The sequence below is a fragment of the Plecotus auritus genome (genome assembly GCF_963455305.1).
Source record: "Plecotus auritus genome assembly, chromosome: 4".
In the NCBI taxonomy this organism is placed as follows: Eukaryota; Metazoa; Chordata; class Mammalia; order Chiroptera; family Vespertilionidae; genus Plecotus; species Plecotus auritus.
Window position 1 is genome coordinate 178,565,007 of NC_137775.1, and position 25,446 is coordinate 178,590,452.

General features: G+C 38.5%; 1 protein-coding gene across 3 annotated transcripts in view; it reads right to left on the reverse strand.

Moving 5' to 3' along the window:
* The window catches only part of HYCC1 (hyccin PI4KA lipid kinase complex subunit 1), a 63,977-nt gene extending 39,674 nt beyond the window's left edge, over window positions 1-24,303 (reverse strand). For 2 of the 3 annotated variants that reach the window (XM_080664064.1, XM_080664063.1), the window contains exons 1-2: window positions 24,092-24,296; window positions 4,192-4,270 (exon numbers count right to left, since the gene is read on the reverse strand). In XM_080664064.1, the coding sequence (XP_080520190.1) occupies window positions 4,192-4,242 (51 nt within the window). In that variant the 5' untranslated portion in view covers window positions 4,243-4,270; window positions 24,092-24,296. Of the gene's footprint in view, window positions 1-4,191; window positions 4,271-24,091 lie in introns of all 3 variants that reach the window. The other variant, XM_080664065.1, reaches the window with a different exon arrangement.
* Between the last annotated feature and the right edge of the window lie 1,143 nt (window positions 24,304-25,446).

Consider the following 25,446-nt stretch of genomic DNA (forward strand, 5'->3'; position numbering starts at 1 on the left):
TATATCAAGTGCACTGAAAACGAGAGCCCAAAGCCAAAGTATACACTAAATGGTTCTTCCAAAGGGGGAAAAATCACACAAAGCAAATTGAGTTATCTTTATACATTTGAGAGAATGTTGAGTGAGGTTATGTAGTTGGGAGTTCATACTGTGACCATGGAACAGTGTAGAACAGCCTTGGGCAAACTACGGCCCGCGGGCTGGATCCGGCTGTTCTATCCGGTTCTCTTGCTCTCCCCTCCGCTCCTTTACTTTGAATTTATATTAGTTTACACAAACACTCCATCCATGCTTTTGTTCCGGCCCTCCAGTCCAGTTTAAGAACCCACTGTGGCCCTCGAGTCAAAAAGTTTGCCCACCCCTGGTGTAGAAAGAGCTAAAATCATCTTCACAGACTACCTAGACTTAAATTTTTCTGATGAGAATACTGAGACCCAAAAAAGTTATGTGATTGGCCCAATATCATAAAACCACCCAGCAGAAGAATTATAATTAGATCAAGATGTTTCTGATTTCTCAGAAACTTTGTACTACTTTACCAATCATGACGACTTTGGCCATATTAGCACATGGTTATTAAATTAAACAACCAAACCCCAGCAGGCATGGCTCAGTAGCTGAGCGTCAACCTATGAACCAGGAAGTCATGATTCGATTCCTGGTCAGGGCACAATGCCTGGGTTGCGGGCTTGATCCCCGTGTGGGGTGTGCAAGAGGCAGCCAATCAATGATTCTCTCTCATCATTCATGTTTCTCTCTCTTCCTCTCTGAAGTCAATAAAAATATTTTTTAAATGAAAAAACCAAGCAGAGGCCTTTTCTAAAAATATATACTTGTATATATAAAAGCCTAATATGCAAAGTGTCCCCTCGGGAGTTCCACCCACTGGGAGTTTGATCACTCACTATGATATGCGCTGACCACCAGGGGGCAGTGCAGAACGAAGGACGGCCCCGGCCGGCAGCCAGCAGCCACTAGGGACCCTACCCAGGCACGAATTTTGTGCACTGGGTCTCTAGAATTTATATAAGTACTAGAGGCCCGATGCATGAAATTCGTGCAAGAGTAGGCCTTCCTTCCCCGCCGCTGCCGGCACCAGGGACCCGGGCTGGCTTCCCTCCAGCTGCCCACAGGCACCGGGACCTGGGCTGGCTTCGCTCCAGCTGCCTGCAGGCACCAGGGACCCAGGCTGGCTTCGCCATGGCCCCGGCTTTGTCCGGAATGATGTCCGGTCTAATTAGCATATTACCCTTTTATTATTATAGATATATCACTCAAAAATCTAATCTCATGTGTAATGTTTTTGAACAGAGTTGTTTTATTTATTGGTTCTCCAGCCATCTGTCCATCTTCATTAATTCTCTTCCACCCAACCTATATCACACATCCTTACATTTTTAAAAAACCATCTGCCAAATGATACTTCAGTATGAAGCATGTCTTCAAATTTTGCCAAATTTTAAACAAAAATGTAATTAACATCACAAATCATTTCCAAAGACAAGATACTCTAATTTTAAAAGTACTTAAGAGGTTTGTTCTAAAGCACTTTTTTGCATTCTATTACTTCTAAAATACTGTTGATTTTGCCTGATAACCTTAATCTCTTTACCCAACATAAAGAAAACCAAATTAAACACACATTAACATAATTCAAAATAATACTCAAAATAATTTTCAGGAACCCATAGCAAATTACCAAGGAATAGGAAATATCTCTTTAACTGGCTATTATATACACTAGACAATAATTTAAAACATTTGCTATACCAAATTGACTGAAAATTGGGTAATTTTAATCTTGCAGGATTAGGGAAAATTAAATTAAATTACTTTTTATTTCATGGGGCCCAGGATTTCAGTCCTCTCCTGCCAATGGAAAAATTTCCTTTCCCCTAATTCTCCTAATTTCAATACAACACCTTAGGGCTCTAGGGTTCTTTCTTGCCTCTCCCCATTCCATGTTTCTAATTTCTTTCTCAGACACAGAGAAATCTAACTCCCATTATCCTCCATATTACTTATTTGCTCAAAGTAACCAACCTACCAATGTAACTACTCTGGTTGACTCTTGTACATGCCATCTCTGTAACCCTCCCTCCAAAAACCCATTTCCTCAAACACTCGGAACATTACTGCCCTTACTGCTACACTTCCCAGGGTATCTATATAGTCAAGCCTGAAGAGAAGGGGAATAACAAACAGAGGCGAAGGGAAGGGTCTCAGTCATTATTTTAAATTATTTGCCTTAATAGTTGACCCCTCTCCTATTCCCTATCTTTCAACATGATATCTTTCCATAACTCCCCTATTAAAGAGTTATTGGCTAATTGGCTATATTTGCTTTTGCAAATTTGACTTCACCATTAAACATAAGAATGTTCTAGAAGTGGTACTCAATTGTTAAACTTGACAATTTCCATCAAACTGCAAAAAAAAAATAAAAAATCATGATATAATGAACCATATTGAACCCTCTTGAAGCAGAAAAAAAACAAAAACTTAAAAACACCTTGAACACTTAATTCACAAAGACAACATATGCATCAAAAAAAAGCACATAAGATTTAGTCAATCTATTACAATATGCAAAATTTATACAGTGCACTTTTATAATATTCTAATTTACTTTATAATTACTTAGGGGTTCCATAGAAGGATACTCTATTCTTGACTATTACAAAGTTGAAAAAGTAAAAATCTGCTCAGCCATTCATTCATCAGGATGAGGTAACAACGACCATAAGGCCAGCTGCAAATTTAATAGGAAATATTGTTTCTCTCAGACACACTGTAGCCGAAAGTATCATAACAAGCTCCTCTTTTGAGTGACTACTGTTGTTACTCACTGAGAAGTCTTATTGTCTAAAATCAGAAATATCAAAAACATAGCTGTTTTGCCAAAACCGGTTTGGCTCAGTGGATAGAGCGTCAGCCTGCGGACTGAAGGGTCCCAGGTTCGATTCCGGTCAAGGGCATGTAGCTTGGTTGCGGGCACATCCCCAGTGGGAGGTGTGCAGGAGGCAGCTGATCGATGTTTCTCTCTCATCGATGTTTCTGACTATCTATCACTCTTCCTTCCTCTCTGTAAAAAATCAATAAAATATATTTAAAAAAAAAAAAAACATAGCTGTTTAAACATTAATCAGTAAGAATGAAACATCCCACTTCTGCCTGGAGGGGCTACTTCACCTTGATACAGAGAAGCAGGCTCAATTTCCAACATAAGTACAATGGTTCAGAGGAGGGGTTTTTGAACACAACATTCCATATAAATGTTAACTTTGTAGTTTCCAAGACAACAGTACCCTGGGTCTACTTCAAAGTTGAGACCAGATATGACCCCATTTACACATAGCCCTGCTTTAAGTCCATCAAAATACAGCTTCATTTAAATTTCATCTGAACTCCACCCTTCCTCTAAACCCTACAATTTTATCTTTTCCTTTGTTTGGTGAAATGGCTGCCTGGTACCTGTTATATAATCTCTGTCACTGAAACAAGCCAGAAAGTCTGACTTTGTCAGACTATATGTTTGTCCCTGAAGGTCTTGGGGTAGTAGGGCTGAACAAAAAAAGTGACAGCTGCAGCCCAAATCTTTCATTCCTGTGGTTCATGATCATGAAGCTCACATAATTATGTGTAACAATGAGACCCAGAAGACAAGGACAAAGCAATTAACTGGTTAAAGCAACACAATTTTAGCTATCAGAGACACAAGTCATGAAGCAAGAAAACAGGCTTTATTTTCATCAACTAACCAAAAGTTATACACCCCTTATATCGCCACTGAGTTAGCCAACTAGAGAAAGATCCACTGGTAGAAAACTGGGTGAATATCTTCCCATTTTCTCTTCACTGTTGCTCATGCCCACTCCCATTTAACAAGTTGGGAATTTGATGGTGGTTGAAGAAAGTGACATCAAAATGCAGACATTAACCATTCTTTGCAGTGTTGCCATGAAAAGGAGAAAACAAACAAACTGTTTGAACCACTTTTAAGAAAAAAGGAATTGATCTCCTAGAAAAGATTACTATGTGTAAATAATTCCCTATCAAGATTTGTTGGGACATACTTCTGCTTCCCCAAATATTTAGCTTTTCAGTCATATAAAAAAAAAAAGCCACTAGAATTTAAACCCCAGACAAAACTTCTTTGGAATATAATAATTATATTAAAACAAATTTTACCTTAAACTCTGACAACCATTCCTCCACAACCCCTTTCTCTGAAGTGAACATCTTTCCACATCTGTTCTAAATCTTCAATCTGAAAATTAACATAGAAAGTTGTTAAAATTTTAAGTACATTTTCCTTATAGTCAGATTATTATAGATAGAAATGAACCTATAAAATTTAGTTATTTCCTATTAGCAAAAGTAAAGCAATTTCAAACAGAAATTACTGGGTTCATTTCAAAATCAATGTGCACAAACAAGCATTAAAATGCAAGAATTTTGACAAAAGTGTAAGTGTCATAATATGATGAAATTGGCTCTGCAACTTTCTTTCAGCTTTCATGAATGCCAGCTGCAAAACATACTGAACATTTTTTCCTAGTTTCAAGTGAATAATTTCAAATAGATGATGCCTCACAAGAAAATTGCAGAAAATACTTTAAAACTGTGTATTTTCAAAAAGACATGCATCAAAAATTGACTTTATAGAAGGCATTAAAGTAATTTAATTTGCTTATATTTCAGTTATTTATAAGAATAACAGTCTACCTAGGAAAGCCACTTGGTTCCCTGAAAGCTTAATATTCATAAAACAAAAGTAAAAGTGGTAATATCCAAGATAATGATTGTATTCAACAATAGTTATTCAGAAGATTGGAATTACTTAAGTATAAAAAAGAAAAAAAAAAAAGGAAGCTTAGGAGATGCAAAACAAATTTATCTCCAGCAAAACTTGTCAGAGTTCAATGTAGTTTTCTTCACCCACCCATCTATATGAGAGTAGACTTAGAAACTGCTTCTTAAGGAAAAACCTTAGCTCTACCTAAATTTCCTAACCTCCTAATTCAGGTACAAAACCTGCATTAGGCTTCTTAATTTTCATCAGCATTCTCAAGTAGTAGAAACTGAGACAGAATTGCCAGAAACTGAATCCTAATTCTATTATACTGGGCGCATAACCTTGAGCAACTTATTTGCCTTTTTTCATCTGTGAAATAGAGATAACCATAGTACCTACTTTTAAGATGTGGTGAGAATTCAACAAAAAGTTGTAAATAAAGAACTTACTGCAGTACCTACAATAAAATATTATTATTATGCAGTAGTATTATTGAAGAATATCAACTCATACAGTCTCCGCTCAGCTATTAAAATATACAGATGTGCCTTAATGAACAACACAAGGTTTTAGCTAAATAATAAGTTGTAAAACTTGTTGTTTAATTTCCATGAAAAACATTGTTAAGAAAAAATATATATACATATTCATATTCAGGGAGAATTACTTGAGAGATACACATTTTATTTTTCAGAATAAAAATAGCCCATTTTTTAATTCTAAATTTTATTCTTGGATCAAGTCAGACAATCAGAAAACCATCTATTTATACCGCATTATTGATTTCATAAAACTGCATTCAGATAATCTGCAATACACTTTGAAATTATGTCCAAGCTTACTGAAAACACTGCTAGACCACATTATCCTCTTTTATTTTTTATCTCTATTATTGAAAGTATTATATATGTCCCCTTTTTTCCCCTATCACCCCCCTCCAACCCGCCCCCCATCCCATTATTCCCATCAAGAGAGGAAAAAATTCACATCTTCCATTTTCAGTACCAGAAAAACCTGTCCTTTACTAGTATACTTCCAATATCCCATCCCCCCCCTTCCCTTCTCCCTTTCTTTCCTCCCTCCCTCCCCTTTCTTTCTGTAAATATGTGTATATTAATTTCAGAGAGAAATGGAGAGGGAGAGAGAAATAGAAACATCAATGATGAGAGGGAATCATATCGGCTGTCTCCCACATTGTATCAAGCCCAAAACCCAGGCATATGCCCTGACCGGGAATCGAACCGTGACCTCCTGGTTCATAGGTCGATGCTCAAACACTGAGCCATGCTGGCCGGGCTTGCTTTCTCTATATCTGCAAATGTCTGAAGGCAAACAGGAAGGTGTCTGCGTTTATTCTGATTTCTCTCCCTCCGCCTTATTAAAGAAATCTTAATGACTAGCCATCATAACAATATGAGAGCTCTCTAAAAATGTTTTTCTTTCTTTTTCATTTAGAAAGTTTTCCAATTCAAAGGATTTGTTTATTGACGAGTAGGATCTTAATAGCTACTCAAACCAATATTCTGGAAGCAAGAGACATCCCCAAAGCAGAGTGCAAAAAGATGCAACCCTCACACTCCCAGAGTTAGAAACAGCCATTCCAAAATATGGGGAATCATGTTTCCCCCCCTTTTGAATGGGGTGTTTAGATTTCCTAAGGTCAAATCCACAGCCTACCTGGCTGCCTGCCATATGCATATATATTCTCCAACTAATGGAAAACAAGAATGATGGGCCCTGTTTTTATCATCTCTGGGAGGAAATGGATATACACAGAAAATTCCCTTGAGAGCTTAGCGTGGCTGGACAGAGAACAGGATGCACACAAGTAAGTGCAACCTCTAGACAGTGGAAGCCAGAGAGAAAGTATTCTCACTGGTCATAAGGCCAAGTTCTCAGGACATATGACAAGACAAAAGGAGAGACACCAGACACAGAGAGAAATACAGAATTAATAAAATTCATAAGTACTCATACCAAATAACCAAACAAATGGTTATTGTTTATCTAATTTACTAGATAAACAATGGATAAATACAAAAAGAAAAACCATCATGTGCATTTATATTTACTGTGTTTCACTTTGCTTCACAAATGTGTATAACAGGATAAAAATAAACAAATCCAGGCAAAAAGAAAATAGGGGTAAGAGTATAATATAAAGCAATAGGTAAGGTTAAATCAGGCCTGTTTTGTTTTGTTTTGTTTTGTTTGAGAGAGTTAGGACAGAAACTTTGACTCTCATTTTATTAGCATCAATGCAAGAGAATCAATTATGAGATTCATAGTATCCATAATATGAAAGCAAACCAGTTACTCTACTAGTATGTGTAACTCAATCTATTGAAAAAAATCCACCCCATTAACCGGTACACCTAGTAACCATTCTGCACTTATGAAGAAAAAAAAAAAAGGCAAAAACTTATTAAAAGACAATTTATACATTTTTATGTCCTAAGAACTGAACTTGGTAACTGTCAGGTTGGAAGTTCCAACGTATGGCCAGACAGAAATGTGTGCTAAAATCCATTTATGGCTATGGTGCTACCAAACTGCTGCCAGCCTTCAAGGAAATTATAACCTAAAATTACAATGATTATTATGAGTAATGTTCCAAATAGAATATTAGATCATTTAAAAGCAAGGGCTTCCAAATCAAATAAACAAAATGAGATACCTATATTTTAATATTGATAGAGGTAAAACAAAGAGAAATTTCTAGGACTCCTTGACATGAGAATTCCATGAACTATGGGAACAAAAACCCATTGGTGAAGCCCTAACTCAGGCTACTGTTGGAGAGTGGGAATTTTTGAGCATGCTTCCTCCTAGTGAGAAGGCTAACCCCTATATTGTAAAACTACTATTTGGAATTCTCTGCTGTTTTTTAGACGAACTCTTATCCTAAAAAATAACTTTGCTTTCTAGCCTGCTTGAATAACGAGGAAGATAAACTTAGCTGTCTGACCTTGTAGGCCAGAGACTAGAGATGCTCATACTCCCAATGCTAGGCCAGATGCATTTTTAATTGGATAGAACTGAGTTGTTTTCAAGGCCAGCAGCGAGATAACCACTAAGCACACATAGGGCTGGCTCTTTAATTAAGGAAAACTGCTTGTTTTAAATTGTTTTAGACTGTTTGCTCTGAAAAAGAAAAAAAAAAAAAAAACTGTAGTGAATGGGTTTAAATACGGTCGGACACAAAGGGTCGGGGCTGCTCTCTGATCTCCCTGAGTGGAGAGGGGACAGTCGCCGGCCGGCAATAAAGGCTCCCTAAATTTTAATTTGGTCTGGACTCCAGTGGTCTTTACTCGCGTTCGCTCTACAACACTACAATTAGATTAAAAGAATATAGTAATGTAAGGGTTGATACAATTATGAAAACTGGAAGGTTTAAACAGGCTTTATGTTAAAAAGAGTTATGTCAACTTTATCTGAATGTTTTATGGGAAAGGATGTCTGGCAGGGAACAATTCATCTACCTAAAACCTGTTGATAAAGTTCTAATGGAGGCTATAGTTAAGATTTAATGGTTGATGGAGTTAAGATACAAGATTAGAGGCAAGCTGTTATGTTTTGCACAGGCTTCATGTAAAGTAACTGCATCTCTTTTATCTGATTGTATTGTGGAAATAGACATTGTGTCTCACCAGGAAACATTCCCCTGCCTGCCTGGGACATGAAGGCTGTCAGTTCTTTCTTTTGGCTATCAGAGGGAATGATCTGGAAGGTAATGACCTTTGCAGCCTCTTGAGTCCATGCAATTGTTTAATACTGCCAGAAATAATTACCAATTTATTCCAGCTAAAGCCTGACAAGCTATTTGAAAAGATTTAATAACTCTTTTTAAAACAGAAATTTGGCAAAATCGGAAGCTGAAGATTAAAGAGTATGATAGGATTTCTTAGAAATCATCTCTCTCCCCACCCCTCACACTCCACAGGTTTAGCTCAGTTGGTTGAGCTTCGTCCCATAAACCAGGAGGTCGCAGGTCAGGGCACATGCCCAGGTTTTGGGCTCAGTCCCCAGTGTGGGGCATGCAGGAGGCAGCGATCAATGTTTTTCTCTCATCCATGTTTCTCTCTCTCTCTCTCTTTCTCTCTCTCTCTCTCTCTCTCTCTCTCTCTCTCTTCTCCCTTCTTCTCTCTGAAATAAATTAAAAACAAAACATGTTTTTAAAAATACATCCTCTCCTATGCTAAATAAAACAACACAAAAAGCATATACCCAGAGGGGGAAAAAGCTAATCAGGGATGAAGTGGCTTGGGAGGAAGGTCAACCTATGATATCGTTTGAGAAACTGAGAGCAATTGCCCTTATCTTACAAAGGACATTGTGAAACCAGAAATGCAGCTCTAGAAGCAGTTCACAGCCCACCTATCTTTATCATCCTCAATTCCTAAGACCAAAGAGGGGAAAAAAAGAAAGCCATGTGTTTTTTTAAGTACAAACATCTATAGAAGCACCTTGCTCAATATCTAGGTATGGCTAGACATCTGGAAATCTTCTCTACTGCCTGTCTTCCGAACTCAGAAACTGGGAGTATAGTCTGCTCCAATCATTAACCTTCATTTTTCTTGTTCCCATAGAAATGCCTTTTATTAAATACCTGATTTGCTTGCATCATAGGACTAATTTTGGGAGCCCACCTGCATCACCACTTCCCGAAATGAATAACTGTTTAAATGGTCTGACCTATACTTAGACAGACTAGTTTAATGAGATATGGAACAATCTCTATTGACCCAACTTCTGGAATGTGATACTTCTCTCAGGAAGCTTCAGAGGAGGGAACTGTTGGGGTTCAGAACAAGTCACCCCAAGATGTGTGTCTGTGGTATTCAGATTATTCTGAGCTAAAGACAACCGAGACCCTGTGGGCTCATGAGAAACATCTGTCCCCATCAAACCCTTTAACAAACTAGAAGAATTTTAGTTAGGGGCATTACCCATAATAAGAGATCATCAGAGACTACCTTTCTTATAAGTACCGCATGCTAACCGATTGCACCACTGGAGCTGCGAGACTACCTTTCTTGACCTATCTACCTGGCAGAGCTAACTACTAATTACTGAACATCTCCTCTTCTTATTGTCCTGTAATGACCCAACACACTGTACCTCATTGTTAGCTCAAAATGCCCAATATACATACCTCATTATAACTTTCTGTCCCTGAACCTCTTCTCTATGTGGGGTCTCTGACTCTCTCCTACTCACATTCTGCTCACATTCAAGAAAAAAGGGATAAGGAGGAGAGAGAATGCCTTCTACCTAAGGAGACGTCCTTCCCTGAGCTCTTGATAACTTCCATATATAGCTCATTGGCCAGAGTTCAGTATTAATGGCCACACAGCATTATAGGAGGCTAAGCAAAATAATCTTTAACAGGGTGACACATAGCTAAAAATTTGGGTTCTACTCCTGAGAAAGAAGTGAAAAACAAATAGTTGTGAACAATCAACAGTCTGTTCTACAAGTGCCTTTTGTTATCTGATAGGGGCTAGTTTATGTTACTATTATAAATGAGCTCTTCTCTTTTTTTAAACTTTATGTTTTGTTCTTTGTAATTATAATTGCTAATTACAAGTATTTAGGAAAGCCATCCTTTTCCTATGTATTCTGATTATTTCTACCAATCTTACTGAATTAGTTATTCAGACTTCCAGTAATCCTTATCTATTATCTTGAATATTCTAGATAGACAATCAAGTTAATTATAAATAACTGCTGACAGTCAAATTTTTTATTCTACTTCAATATTAATCTCCAATTAATCTTACATATAAGAATTTTGTCATTTGATTGTCATGTCATAGTTTACATTTCAAACATTTTAAACTTACAGGTATTAAAGTTTGCTGTCATGGACATGATATGAAGAGATGTTGGCACTACTGCTAAGACAACAAGTTTCATAACATGTTATTTTATAAAAAGATTCCTGAACTTTTCAAAAATTAATAATCCAATTAGAAAAATATTAACCTAATTAGCTAATAAAACTGCTTGTTTGGTTCATAACTAAGTGAAACCTCTCACTACACAGACAAATAACCTGAGCCAATCCATCCTTATCCCTCACACACTCACAAACAGACCTGCTAACACCTATACAAAGCACATTCTTGTAACAGGTTAATAACATGCACTTAATCTTAAAAGGTAAAGCTATGAATGGAAATTAAATGAAGATCATACAGTTGATTCAAAAAATGGACAAAAAAAGATGGGGAAACATAACTACTTACAGAAAAATAATTTAGGCGCCTAAGAGGGATTTTAAAATGTAACATAATCACTAAAAAAAGGTTAATGCCACATTGGGCTGCATTAATAGAAAATATGTAGGACAAGGAAGTTAAATCAGTGACGCCAACAGAACATGATAGTGTAAGGATGCTGAAAAAAGCTAGACTAGTGACTGGGGCCAGAGTTCTGTTTCCACCAATTATTCCAGCGTGAGATGGCAAATTTGGTAACAAGTTTTGGTGACTTGACTCTTAAGTGACATTGAAGTGTAAAAAAAAATGACAACTGTCCTACCTACCACACTCAATATTTAGAAGGAGAAAATAAAACATGAAACCACTCTAAATTGTAGAATGATAAATCAATGTAAGGTATCATTACCAGCACTGATTTGAGGAAATATTTTTTAACAAACTATCTCTAGCTGAGGATAGATTTTATATTTTTTAATTGTCCCAACTTATCAGAATGGGACAAAGTAAACTAAATTAAGTTTGTAAAAAAAAATGTTTAGTGTAACTTCTTACTAGAATTTGAACTTCTCAAAGCAATTTTTCTTTATCAGATTTCTCAAACCTTTGAGAAATTTGAAGTGCTCAAAGAATTTTTCTTAACCAAACTGTAGTGTTATTTGTGACTATTTCTATAATTAATTTGATATCAGAGAGTTGATCAGGATTTAGCTCCTATTCCTAGAATATATTTGTAAGGCTGGTTCTATAACAGTTGGTACTAAGGCTGAAAAAAAGTCAAATCTAACAGGCAAGTTTCAATGACATAGCTCTTCAATGTAATTGTTTATAGTCATTTATCTAACAATTCAGAATTTCATAGGTAGAAGAAAAATTTAGAGATCTAGTCTATCTATCTCACATTAAGAATCAAGGCACATACAGCGGTAAAATATAAGATCACTCTCCTAGTTACAGAAATATCAGAATCCCCAACTCCTGGATCCTTCCAACTAAACATCATATTGTTATTGCACAGCGGTTGGCAAACTGCGGCTCGGAGCCACATGCGGCTCTTTGGCACCTTGAGTGTGGCTCTTCCACAAAATACCACGGCCTGGGCGAGTCTATTTTGAAGAAGTGGCGTTAGAAGAAGTTTAAGTTAAAAAAATTTGTCGCCGAAACCGGTTTGGCTCAGTGGATAGAGCGTCAGCCTGCGGACTGAAAGGTCCCAGGTTCGATTCCGGTCAAGGGCATGTACCTGGGTTGCGGGCACATCCCCAGTAGGGGGTGTGCAGGAGGCAGCTGATCGATGTTTCTCTCTCATCGATGTTTCTAACTCTCTATCCCTCTCCCTTCCTCTCTGTAAAAATATCAATAAAATATATTTAAAAATAAATAAATAAATAAATAAAAATAAAAAAATTTGTCTCTCAAAAGAAATTTCAATCGTTGTACTGTTGATATTTGGCTCTGTTGACTATTGAGTTTGCCGACCACTGTAATATTGCAGATTATAATCAGGGAAAATAAAAGGATAAACCTCTGTATTAATTCACTAACTGAGGTAAATGCAAGTACATTAAATAATTTAGGCAGTGCTTCCTGAGCTGATGTTATAAGAAAACTATTCAGAAAGATATTAACAGTGGTACTAAACTAAAAAAAAAAAAAAAGGTTTTCCCCATGAAAATTGTAACTATTCAAGAAAGTTAAAGAGTTTTCTTTCTTTTAAGCTTAATCAAAGGACTTTTCAGGGCCTTTATATGCTAAATCTGTGTTATAAATCTCCAAGAAAGGTGTTTAGAATGAAGTATTTTCCCAAGAGGATTTGATCATGGAATCCTTTACTGTTCAGACACAACTGGCATCATTGGGAATAAAGTCTGGAAAACATTTAGTGTGAGTCAAATGTCTCATACATAGCAATGATGGATGTCCATGGATAATATTGTGATAATGACTAATATTCCTCAAGCACTTATGTGTTCGCAACCATGCTAAGTGCTTTATGGGAATTTTCATTTAATCCTCACAGTCTTCTCAAGTGGTGATAATATAATCTCTACTTCACAAAAGAAGCAGGAGGAGCAGAAGGAAGAGGAGGAGGAGGAAGAACAAGAGAGGAAGAGAAGGAGGATGAGGTGGAGGAAAAAAGGAAGGAAGGAAGGAAAGAAGGAGGGAGGGAGGGAAGGAAGAAAGGGAGGGAAGGAAGAAAGAAAGAGAGGGAGGGAGGGAGGGAGGGAGCAGCTGCTGCTAGCCTAAACAAAAAACCAGTCCAAGGTCACATACTAGTAAGTGGTTGAGTTAGGGTTAGACCCCAAGCAGTCTAACTACAGAGTCCCCATTCTCAATCACCATTCAACAATCCAATACTCTTTTATTCTTTTTTTCTCCCTAATATTTTCATTCCAAATTAAAAATTAGAATATTTTCATTCCAAAATAAATTGGTAGGGAAAAATAAATTACATGGATGATTCTCTTTGGCAGCCAAGTTGAAAATTATAGAGTCATAGAAAAAACATGGTAGGGTACTGGAGTCAGTCTTTATTTCACAGTTAGAACCAGCTCTGGCACTTGTTAGCCTGTGACTTTCAGAAAATTCTTGGTTTCAGTATTTTTTTTCAATGACTGGAATGAAGAAAAAGAAGAGAGATGAAAAAGTGTATCACTGACATTTACTATAGTGACCTCAGAACTGTTAATAAGGGTGCTCTCAACTGTGAAAAGTAGTTATCAACATCTGCATTATAGGAATGTCTTAGGGATTAAAAACAATACAAATATTAAACAAAGAACTTATATGCATAGCCCATGGACAAACACTGGTCAGGGAAAGCCTGAGAAGGGGGCAGCAGCAGGGTGGAGAGTGTTGAAGGGGGGGCATATGTAATACTTCAAACAATAAAGTTTTTTAAAAGGTAAAAAATAGCCCTAGCTGGTTTGGCTCAGTGGATAAAGCATCGGCCTACAGACTGAAGGGTCCTGAGTTCAATTTTGGTCAAGGGCACATGCCCAGATGGCTCGATCCCCAGTGGGGGGCGTGCAAGAGGCAGACTATCAATGATTCTCTTTCTCTCTCCCTCTCCCTTCCTCTCTGAAATCAATAAAATATATTAAAGATAATAATAAAAATGCTCTTTTTAAAAAAAAGGTAGCCGAAACCGGTTTGGCTCAGTGGATAGAGCATCGGCCTGAGGACTGAAAGGTCCTGGGTTCGATTCCGGTCAAGGGCATGTACCTTGGTTGCGGGCACATCCTCAGTGGGAGGTGTGCAGGAGGCAGCTGATCGATGTTTCTCTCTCATCGATGTTTCTAGCTCTCTATCCCTCTCCCTTCCTCTCTGTGAAATATCAATAAAATATATTTAAAAAATAAAAATAAAAAATAAATTAATTAATTAATTTTAAAAAAGTTAAAAAATAATAATACAAATAAAGCACTGGCACACCATAGACATAAATAATGATAGCTCTCGTTATCACTAACAAAATATTTATCACTTTGACAATTGAGAATGAATTTCAGGATCTTACACTTCCTGAAATGGGATGGAGGGAGAATGAGAGGAAGGCTTTATTAGATTCTAATGCCCTCCAGTTACTGCCATCCTTATTTATGCTTCACTGATTAACTTGCTGATTTAGTAACCTAATCTACTGCCACTGCCTCCAATTATTTCACCACCAATTTATTCCTTACCCCCTTTACAGTATTTATTATTCTTATCATATACTCTCCATGGTCTTATAAATAAATAAATCTATTGGTTCTTCCTCAGTACTCATTCTTTCTCTTTAACCTTGTCACAAGTGTCTTCCTTTCTAAAACTCTACTAGGAAGACGTCACTGACTTCAGTATTCTGATTCTATCACCCATGTAACCATCCTTCTGATTTTCTGTCCTTCTCTAGTAGTCTAGTTGATTTGCACAGTTCTACCTTCCCTACTTAGTGGATGCTTTCCCCCAACCCATTTCTAAATTACTTTCACCTTCTTCCCTATTCCTCTATCAGGACCCACTTGAAGTTTCATGATTTTCCCCAAAAGTCTCTTCCTCTTCTAAACTACTAAAGTGTGTACATTTTAGGGGCTATGCTGTCACTCTGTCCACCACTGTAATATCTATGGGTTAACAAATGAGCAGGAAACTTGAAATTTAGGGGTGAAGAGGGTGTATATGTGCCTAGCAAGTTTAAAGAGGCCAAATGGGCAACTTGTTATGCTCCACATGGGCAGAGGAGGGGAGTGTAGTATGTGTATGTTAATTAGAACCAGTACTCTAACTCAATTAATTAAATGTTATTGACATTGAAAGGGGCAAAAAAAAAAAAAAAAAGCACAGAAGGGCTCAAAAAGATAAAAATAGAGTTCACAATTGCTGGCCCAATTTTAGCACTTTTAAGGCTTACATTATTCTCTAAATTTCCAAGTCTATAAATCACTCTATAACCTGAAATAATTTTCATAGTACAGTTTAAGAACTCAAATACAATGTTTTCATTAAGTCTTGTGCAAATAACTAAATGAATCTTTATGCATTTATATGAGAAAGCAACTAATGTTCATCAGCTAATCAAAAGACTCTTTGTTCAAGAAACACACACCAAACAAATATCACTTAACATTTACTACTACAAGGCTACACTGACACAAACGTCAACAACGGCAAATATTTAAAAAACAGTAGGAAAGTACTGTTTCCAAAACTCCTTGATCTTACATCACATTCTTTACAAGGTACAAAATTCAGGAATACAAATTGTTTTCGAGCACCCAATAAATTAAAATGTGAATTATATAAAGTGCATTATATTGCCCAACCGGTGTGGCTCAGCAGTTGAGCATCGAACTATGAACCAGGAGGTCACAGTTTGATTCCTGGTCAGGGCACATGCCCAAGTTGCAGGCTCGATCCCCAGTGGGAACGTGCAGGAGGCAGACAATCAATGAGTCTCTCTCATCATTGATGCTTTTCTCTCTCTCCTCTCTGAAATCAATAAAAATATATTTTAAAAAATAAAAATAAAGTGCATTATGCAAATATTATCTCATTCCCATTCCAGGATCTTCTACTTAAAGAAAATGGAAAACTATTTTCTCAACATGCTAAAAAAAATTGTAAATAATGCACAACTTTGAAACCATAAAATTATTCTCATTTAAATGAGAAACAAGCCAAAGATGTTCACTATTCGCTACCATAATTTAACATTATCCTAGATGTTCTGATAATTAATTTTTTTAAAAAAGGAATAAATATTAAATATTGCCAAGAAGACAAAACTATCATTTGCAATGCTATAACTGCCTTATTACAAAAATAATAAAAACCATTAGAATTAAAAGCTCATAAAATGACCATTTAGAAAACAGTATACACAAATCACCAACTTTTCTATGTCCCATACTTAGAAGATGTAATCCTCTTTAAAATACAATGAAAAAATATTACATTCACAATAGCAAAATAAGTTTTAAAATATCAAAATTTAACTTTGAAGACAGGCAGAATCAAATGAAGAAAACTATAAAACACTGAGTAATTAAAGATGACTTGGAGAAATTATACTAGAGGCCCGGTGCACAAAATTTGTGCATGGGCGGGGAGATATCCCTCAACCCCGTCTGCACCCTCTCCAAACTGGGACCCCTCGGGACGGACCACTGGCTCCTAACCACTCACCTGCCTGCTGGCCTGATTGACGCCTAACTGCTCTCCCTGCTGGCCTGATCACCTCCAACTGCCCTCCCCTGCCGGCCTGATCACCCACAACTGCCCTCCCCTGCCAGCCTGATCACCCACAACTGCCCTCCCCTGCCAGCCTGATCGCCCCCAACTGCCCTCCCCTGCTAGCCTGATCGCCCCCAACTGCCCTCCCCTGCCAGCCTGATCGCCCACAACTGCCCTCCCCTGCCAGCTTAATCACCCACAACTGCCCTCCCCTACCACAACCCACCTCCTCCTCGCAAGGTGGTGGAGACACCAGGACCAGCCTCCTCCGCGCCACACAGAGTCGTGGGACCCCAGGCCTCACCGCACAGAGCAGCCACCAGGTTCCACCTCCACTGTGCATGTGGCCATCTTGTGGCAGCCATCTTTGTAGCGGCCATCTTGTGACAATGTCACAAGAGGGCGTCCCACAAGGGCATGACATCACCTAGGCTTTTATTATATAGGATTGTAAAGATATCAAAATTACCTCCAAAATATTAATTTAGAAATTCCAATGGGGATCTTTTAGAATCTTAATAAAATGTTTCCAGTTAAAGGTAATCTGGAAAAATAAATACATGAAAAATGCCAAAAATCTTTTGAAAAAGGTAATAGGAATTCACACAACCATATAATAAGATATATTAAAAGTTTTAATAATTAGGACTATTTGAAATTACTGGATCAATAAAGATCCCAATGAAGCAGAATAAAAGGCCTAGAAAAAATCATATGGATATATACAAACATAATTTGTTATATAATAAAAATGACATTTAAAACCTCTGAGGAAGGATATGAAGAAAAGGGAACCCTTGTACACTGTTGATGAGAATGCAGATTGGTGCAGCCACTATGAAAACAGTATGGAAGTTCCTCAAAAAATTAAAAATGGAACTGCCTTATGATTCAGTAATTCCACTTCTGGGGATTTATTCAAATAACCCAAAACACTAATTTGAAAAAATATATTCACCCCATGTTCATTGCAGCATTATTTACAATAGCCAAGATTTGGAAGCATCCCAAGTGTCCATCAGTAGATGAGTGGATAAAAAAAGCTGTGGGACATTTCCACAATGGAATACTGCTTGTTTGTGAAAAAGAAGGAAATCTTATCTTTTGGAACAGCATGGATGGACCTGGAGAACATTATGCTAAGTGAAATAAGCCAGTCAGAGAAAGACAAGTACCATATGATTTCACTCATATGTGGAATCTAATGAACAAAATGAACTAACAAGCAAAACAGTGATAGACTCATATATACAGAGAGCAGGCTGACAGCTGTTGGGGGTGAGGTGGGGGGCTGAGTGGCAGAGGAGGGAGGATTGAGCCAAAAAAAAAAAAAAAAGAGAGAGAGAGAAAAAAACTCATGGACAACAGTGTGGTGATTGCTGGGGGAGGGGTGGTTATGAGGGTGAAGGAAGTTAAAGGTGGATATAGGGCGATAAATGGTGATGGACGGAGACTTGACTTGGGGTGGTGAACATACAATACAATGTACAGATTATGTGTTGTAAAATTGTGCAGCTGACACCTGTATAATTCTGTTAACCAGAGCCACTCCAATAAAATCTATAAAAAGGGGGAAAACTGACTTTAAGAAACACAATAATTGTGATGCTAAAGAAAAAATTAAAAATAATAAATCCTTTGAGGAAAAATAATTGTTCAATAAAAAGTATTAAAATAATGGACTTGCCAATCTACATTAAAATACATCCAAAATAGAGTAAAGATGTAAATGTTTTTTAAAACTGTGAAAGTAATATAAGGAAATAGAGGTGAAGATATAATCTGGTAATTCGAGAAGGCTTTCCTAAGCAGGCAGATACCATAAAAGAAAATTTTGATAGATTTAACTACACTAAAAATGTTTTAAAATCTGTGTAAAAAGCCCTGGCCAGTGTAGTTCAGTTTGATAAAGCAACATCCTGTACACCAAAAGGTCTCATGTTCGATTCCCAGTCAGGGCACATACCTAGGTTTAGGGTTCGATCCCAGGTTGGGTGCATGGAAGAGACAACAGATTGATGTTTCTCTCTTCCTATCCCTTCTCTTTCTCTCTCTCTCTCTCTCTCTCTCTCTCTCTCTCTCTCTCTCTCTCTCCTCTCTCTCTCTCTCTCTCTCTCTCTCTCTCTAAAATCAATAAAAACATATCCTTGGGTGAGGATTTTAAAAATCTGTTTAAAAAGAAAAACCTACACCAAAAACAAAATTAGGATGCAGATGACAAACTGGAGAAATTATTTGCAATGTAATTTGACAAAGATATAATAGTTTCACATACAAAGAGCTCTCCTAACTCAATTTTTAAAAATCTCCAATATCTTAATAAACAAAGGACACTAATGGATAATTCACAAAAGAAATACAAATATTTAGTGTCACTAATAATGAAATAAAATTTATAGAAGATACAACTTTTCATATTAAAATGGCAGTTTTTCATTGCTAGTGCTGAATATGAAGAGGTTACTGGCTTTCTCAAAACAATTAATAAATGTCAGTAGTAATTAAACCTTTCTGGAAGGCAATCTATTAACATCTATTTAAAATAATTTAAATATGCATAACTTTTGACTTCAAAATTTATCCTAAGGAAATAAAAATATAATGATTAAACTGTCAAGAACCTAACTGCTACATTATTCACTCACATTTATTGAGAAAAGCTTAAATTTTCAACAATTGAAATGGTGGTTAAATAAATGATGATAAATCCATTTGCCAAATATTATCCACACATTTAAAATGATGTTAAATAAGACCAAAGTGATAATAATGATTATTTATGCTTTCCTGAACTTCACAATATTACAACAATTATTATGTATTACATTAGTAACTAAGAAAATACAGAATGTTTACAATACTGCTATAGTAACAATGGTATCCAAAACCAGGGCAACATTGATATTCCCACTCTATTTAGGCTGCACCAAAATCAGGGATGCCAAGCCTCTCTAGGTAAGAGCATACTTTAGTACTTTAATCACAGTGAAAGAAATGTTGAGAACTCTAGAAAAGAATAAAAAGTTTTTCACTCCACCTTTATGATCAAGTACAATATGAAAAAATATTTACATATTAGCCATTCTGCTTTTAGCCCCATGCCAAATGTAAGAATCACGAGTAAGGAACAAGCCCTGGACCTCAGCACCAATAGGGCTCAGCTTTTACCTACATTCAAATTGTGAGCCAGAAACTATTTTCTAAAAGTGAATGGGGGAAATATAGGTATTATCTTTCTCAGTATAGAAAGCATGGGCCTTCGACACTTTCTAATCACAAATCTTCTCAGTCTCATTTGGGAGACAGAGCCATTATTTTCTCCTCCAATGTATTTAAAAGGCATATATCGTCCTAACGACAAGCCAGCAGGATTTCTTCTGAGCAAAGATGTTGTAAACAGGAGATTTTCAAATGTTAAATGTTCTCTTTCCTTAGTGCAAATATGCAGCCTAACTCTGCGAGGGCCAAAAAGACTCTGGCTCTCAACAATAAGCAATAATCAAACTGTTAATTCCATCTGCTCCCCTCCAAAAAATTACAAAACATTACATGGAAGTGCCAGCGGTTTCAGGCTCCATTTAAGGGGCTTTCTGAAGGGCATCCATTTTCACAATATCAACATGCTAATTTTTTTAGCACTTCGGAGAACCAATCCTGATACTATATGATGACAACTTTGATGCTGATAACAAATATACTATCTTTAACATCTTTGTTAGAGATGTTGTTTCCAGAATTATCTTCCTTTCTTATTGGTTAAAGCACTAAATTCCAACCACTTCTATTGTCTCAGGAACTTAGTTCCAATAAACATCTAATCTTTCCTGAATATCTTATTTCTTGCTTTCCTTAAGAATGCAAAGAAACAAGCATAACATTTCTTCAACCTGAATCCCTCTGTAGTGGTTTCAACATGCCTGCTCAGTGGAATTACCCAGGGAACTTTAAAATACCTATGCAACTAATCTATTGTAACAGAAAGTACAGCAATTGTTTACAGGGATGAAAGGAAAGGGACATGAGAAAACTTTTGGAGGTGATGAATCTGTTCATTATTTTGGTGATGGTTTTGTGAGTGTAAACATATGTCAAATAAACTACACACTTTAAATGTGTAGTTTATTAAATGTTAATTACACTTCAATAAAGCTGTTGAAATAAATACTGATGTCTAGGTCCCACCCACAAATTGATATGGGGGCTCCCCCTGGAAACTGGGATTCTTAAAAACTCTCCAGATGATTGTAAATGTGCAGCTAAGATTGAGAACCACTGCTCTATATCGATCTTCATCTCCTCTCTCCATTCTTTCAGTTTTCTTGAAATGCCTCATTCAAGCATGTTTACTTTATCATCATCACCCATTCTTTCTCAATTTTCTGAAGACTGGTTTCTGAATCACCACCCAGCTAAAACTGTACTTGTTAAAGTCACCTATGGACTCCTGACAAATTCACTGGTTCCTGGAGTCCTCTCCTTACTTGATACCTCTTTACATTATTCAAAACTGGCCATCCATTCCTCCTCTATGTGACAATCTCTCCACCCTTAGCATCTCTCCTGATGGCCCTCCCACCTTTCTCTGACTCCACCTTTCTCTTCTATCTCTTTCACACTATTCTTCTACCTACTTCTGCTCTTTATCAGAGTCTGTTCTCTGGCTGCTGCTTTTTATCATGCTAAAGGCTTTCCCTGACTTATTTCAACATAACTAAATCAATACAGCTTCAATTTAACCCCCAATTTTCCCTCTAATCCTGATTTCCTTTACAAATTCCACGTCCTTAGATCCAAACACCTATATCTTCACCTAAATGCTCCATAGCTTGGTCAAATTCAAAAAAATTGAAAATATAATTTATCATTTTCCCTCCACTTATGTGTTCCTCATTTCCAATCAATGGAACGAAGTCAAATCCTCAGGGTCCTGATTCCTCCTCCTTTCTTCCCAAAGGTGACAGGGCCAATCAGATTCTACCTCACTCTGTCAGAGTGAGGGTCTAAAACACAAATCATTCGTTTCTTATTGATCACTTTCAACGCAATCCCCTTAGCCAGGAAACAATTCCCTGGTCCAGCCTTCTACCACCCTCACTAGTCTCATCTTCCACCACTTCCCTAACCCCTGCAATTCAATGTCAATGTTATTGACTTTGAACTTGTCATTGAGAATGACTTCTCTAAGCTATCATGGTTTCTCATGCCTCCTTGCCTTCTCACTTTCTATATTCTCCTCTTGGAAAGTGATTCATTGCACTTGGCAAAATTATACCACACTTCAAAACTCTACTGTGTGCTCCTGACTCTACCTACACCAAGCTGTTAGCCATCTCCTACTCTGCTCCCTTACTACACTAGGCACATCACTTACCACATGGTTGTATGATTGTTATATTACTTACCTGTCTTGTAAAATAGTAAATTCCTTGATGACAAATAGCTATGACATTCATTTCTGTATCCCTAGTACCTAACAGCTTGGGTCAGTACAAAATAAATTTGTTTGACATAATTTCAATTATTTACAAAATATAAACCTGATACCCTAAACATGTTCTTCATACTAACATTATTTAAAGACTTCTTAATATTCATTATAAAATAAATATCAGGAAACAGGATCCTGAATATAACAGTCAAATATCTTGACTATAAGATATTTTTAAACTCTGTCAAAATGACACCACTCTAAAAAAAAAAAAAAAATGCAACCAACAGCAGATTTCAGAAAAGATAAATACAACAAAGAAAGGAAGTAGGAATAACATACTAATCTAGCCAATGCCTTATCTGGATGTCCATATCCAGGTACTGTTAAGGCTGATAACTAAGAGGGTTTTATAATCCCTCTCTGGTAATAATCAGTGTAAATCAAAAAAGAATAAGCCAAATCCAGAATTTGTTTTCTAACCATGTGATGGTTTTCTCCTTTACTATTTTGTTTACGTGAATTATTTGAATAACTAAAGGTTTTTCTTTCTTGCTTTTCCCTGCACTTTAAAAATGTGGTGCTTTGGAGTAATGTGGGTCTTGCAAACCTTAAAATCTCTTAACCTAAAGAAAAAAAAATGCTTGTAAGTTGGGGGGCTTGAAGGGGTAGAGTTTGGATGTTAAGAGAATATTCTTAAGGAAAACAAGCCTCCCAGGAATATAACATTGACTCAAGGTTACACAGATCCTTATGACTTTATGTAGATAAGATTTTAAAAGCAGAAAATCTCAAACTGTGAAGTGTTGCATGAACCAAAGAGGTGGCATACCAGCTCCAAAACCTACGTGTGACTCAAAGGACAAATAATTTGCCAAAGGACTGCGTGGGCCCTCCCGCCTGCAGTCAGGGCTCTGAGATAAGCAGTAGCTGCCAGGCCAGTGGCACCAGCTCCCCTACCTGGAGAGCCAGCGGAGCGGCTGCCGGGCGGGCGATAGCGTAGGTATCCGACACCGATTCTGTGCACTCACCACCACTAGGGCAACGTCAAATCTTTCAGAAATGCCTAAACTCTGAGTGTACAATGCACACATGTGCACACTGAAGGGCGGACACCCAGCTCAGCTGAGGCGTGCAAACTTGAGGTCTTTCAATGCAACAATGTTCAGACAAAACCCAGACGGTTCTCGAGAATGTTAAAATCGGCCTCGGGTAAGTAATAACTCAAAGAAAAAAGGAGGCAAAGGCTGAAGAGATCTCCAGTGTAATAACCAAGGAGGGAATCGTGGCTGCTTTCTGAACCACTACGTCCTGCGGGGGACCCCAGACCCCAGCGAACGCTTTCAAAGAACGAGGGGGGTCGACGGGACCACGTTGGCCACTAGACTGGACCGAGAGCGGTAGCCTCGCTGGGCTGGGAGGAAAGGATGGGAGAGGTCAGGCCGGAGCATCAGCCGCGGGCTGGGGGTGAGCGGCTCCCAGCCCAGGTCGACTCCGCAGAGGGGCGGCCGTTCCCCCACCCCAACCTCTCCACCCCACCCCCCAACCCCCACCCCGAGGCAGCGACACCCGGGTCACGCCCGGAGTCTGGACCGCTCCTCGCCGGGAAGAAAGGCTCGAGTCCGCGCGCACAAGGCTGCCGCCGCCCGGGCAGCAGCAGGAGGGGGGCGCCCAACTTCGGGGCGAACAGCCGCCGACCGCAGCCCCTCACCCGAGCCCGCCGCTCGCGGCCCGGGACGCCCCCGCGCCCAGCGGGGTCCTGCGCCCACCAGCGACGCCTCGCGCGGAAGCCGTTACCTCCAACGAAGCCGCCTCCCAAGAGACAAAGTCCCCGTCCCCTCCCCGCCGCCGCCTCACCCGGCTCCTCCCTGACAAAAAAGTTATCGGTCGTTGGGGGCCCGCCGTGGGTCGTTCGACCGGACTCACCAGAGCGGCTCCCAGACCTCCACTCCCAGAACTTCACTCGTCTGGCTCGAAGCGATAGCGAAGGCGTCTGCTCTTCCTTTTCCCGAGTAGTAGCAGCACCTGCCCCCCTTCTTCCTAGCAAAACGGGTCCCGACGAGCCATCTTCCCCCTCTGCTCACTGACTGACAACCCAGCTCCGAGAGCCGCCACTGCCGCCAGCTACTCTGACAGGCAAGACTAGGGACCCGTCCCCAGGCAACCAACCACTACCGCCCCACTCCAGTTCGGCCTATTGCTGTCGCCCGGGGCGGGACCAGAGCAACTTCTCCACCAATGAGAATCTTTCTCTGCTAGGTCTGGGGCGGACCCGTGAGGTGGGAGGGAGAGCTACTTCGGTGGGCGTGGTCTCCGCAGTGGGCGTGGTCGGAGCGCCCAAGTGGAGATGATTGACTGTAAGATTTGCGACAAAGAGTGATCAGTGACGGTCTCGTAGACTCAGCCGTTAGGATTTATAGCCCTCTCAGAAGAAAATAAGCCTTTCGGAGTGATGTTCACCATAATCACAGAAGAGAAACTAACTGATATTTTAATTTCTTGATCAAAAGAACTTACTTCCCAGTAATTGGAGACACAAGAATTTATCAAAATTTTACTAAAATTCTAAGCCAAAAAAAGGCACGTTTTTATAAAATGGTAATAAAAACTCTTCCCACTTTATTATATCGTTGCTTTTGGCCTTAGCCTGGAAAAAGTCAAATACAATTTCCCAATATTCTTCCCATGGACTCCCCCTCACTCCCCACCCCTCCATCTTCCTACTTCCCTACTCTACAAGACACACATTATTTTGTGTAACGACTGGAACCTGAGCACATCTGAGCCAGCTCCTACATATAGTCCCTCTTTTTTAAAAAATATATTTTATTGATTTTTTACAGAGAGTAAGGGAGAGCGATAGAGAGTTAGAAACATCGGATCAGCTGCCTCCTGCACACTCCCCACTGGGTATGTGCTGGCAGCCAAGGTACATGCCCCTGACCGGAATCGAACCTGGGACCCTTGAGTCTGCAGGCCAACGCTCCATCCACTGAGCCAAACCGGCTAGGGCTAGTCCCTCTTTTTTTTATCTTGTCAACTCCTCCTACCACATCCCTCTCAAATCTAATCAGAATTAATTAGAAGAAAAACGGACCTTCAACCTGGAAGACAGGAAGTCATTCTAGGTTTTTACTAGATAGGGGGAAGACTTCTAAAGCAACAGGTAAGCTTTCCAAATATGCCACACATAAATAAGAAAACATATTACTTGATATCAAAAGGGCATTAAGCAAACAATTTTAGGTAATCATTTGGGCGGATTTATAGAACAATCAGAC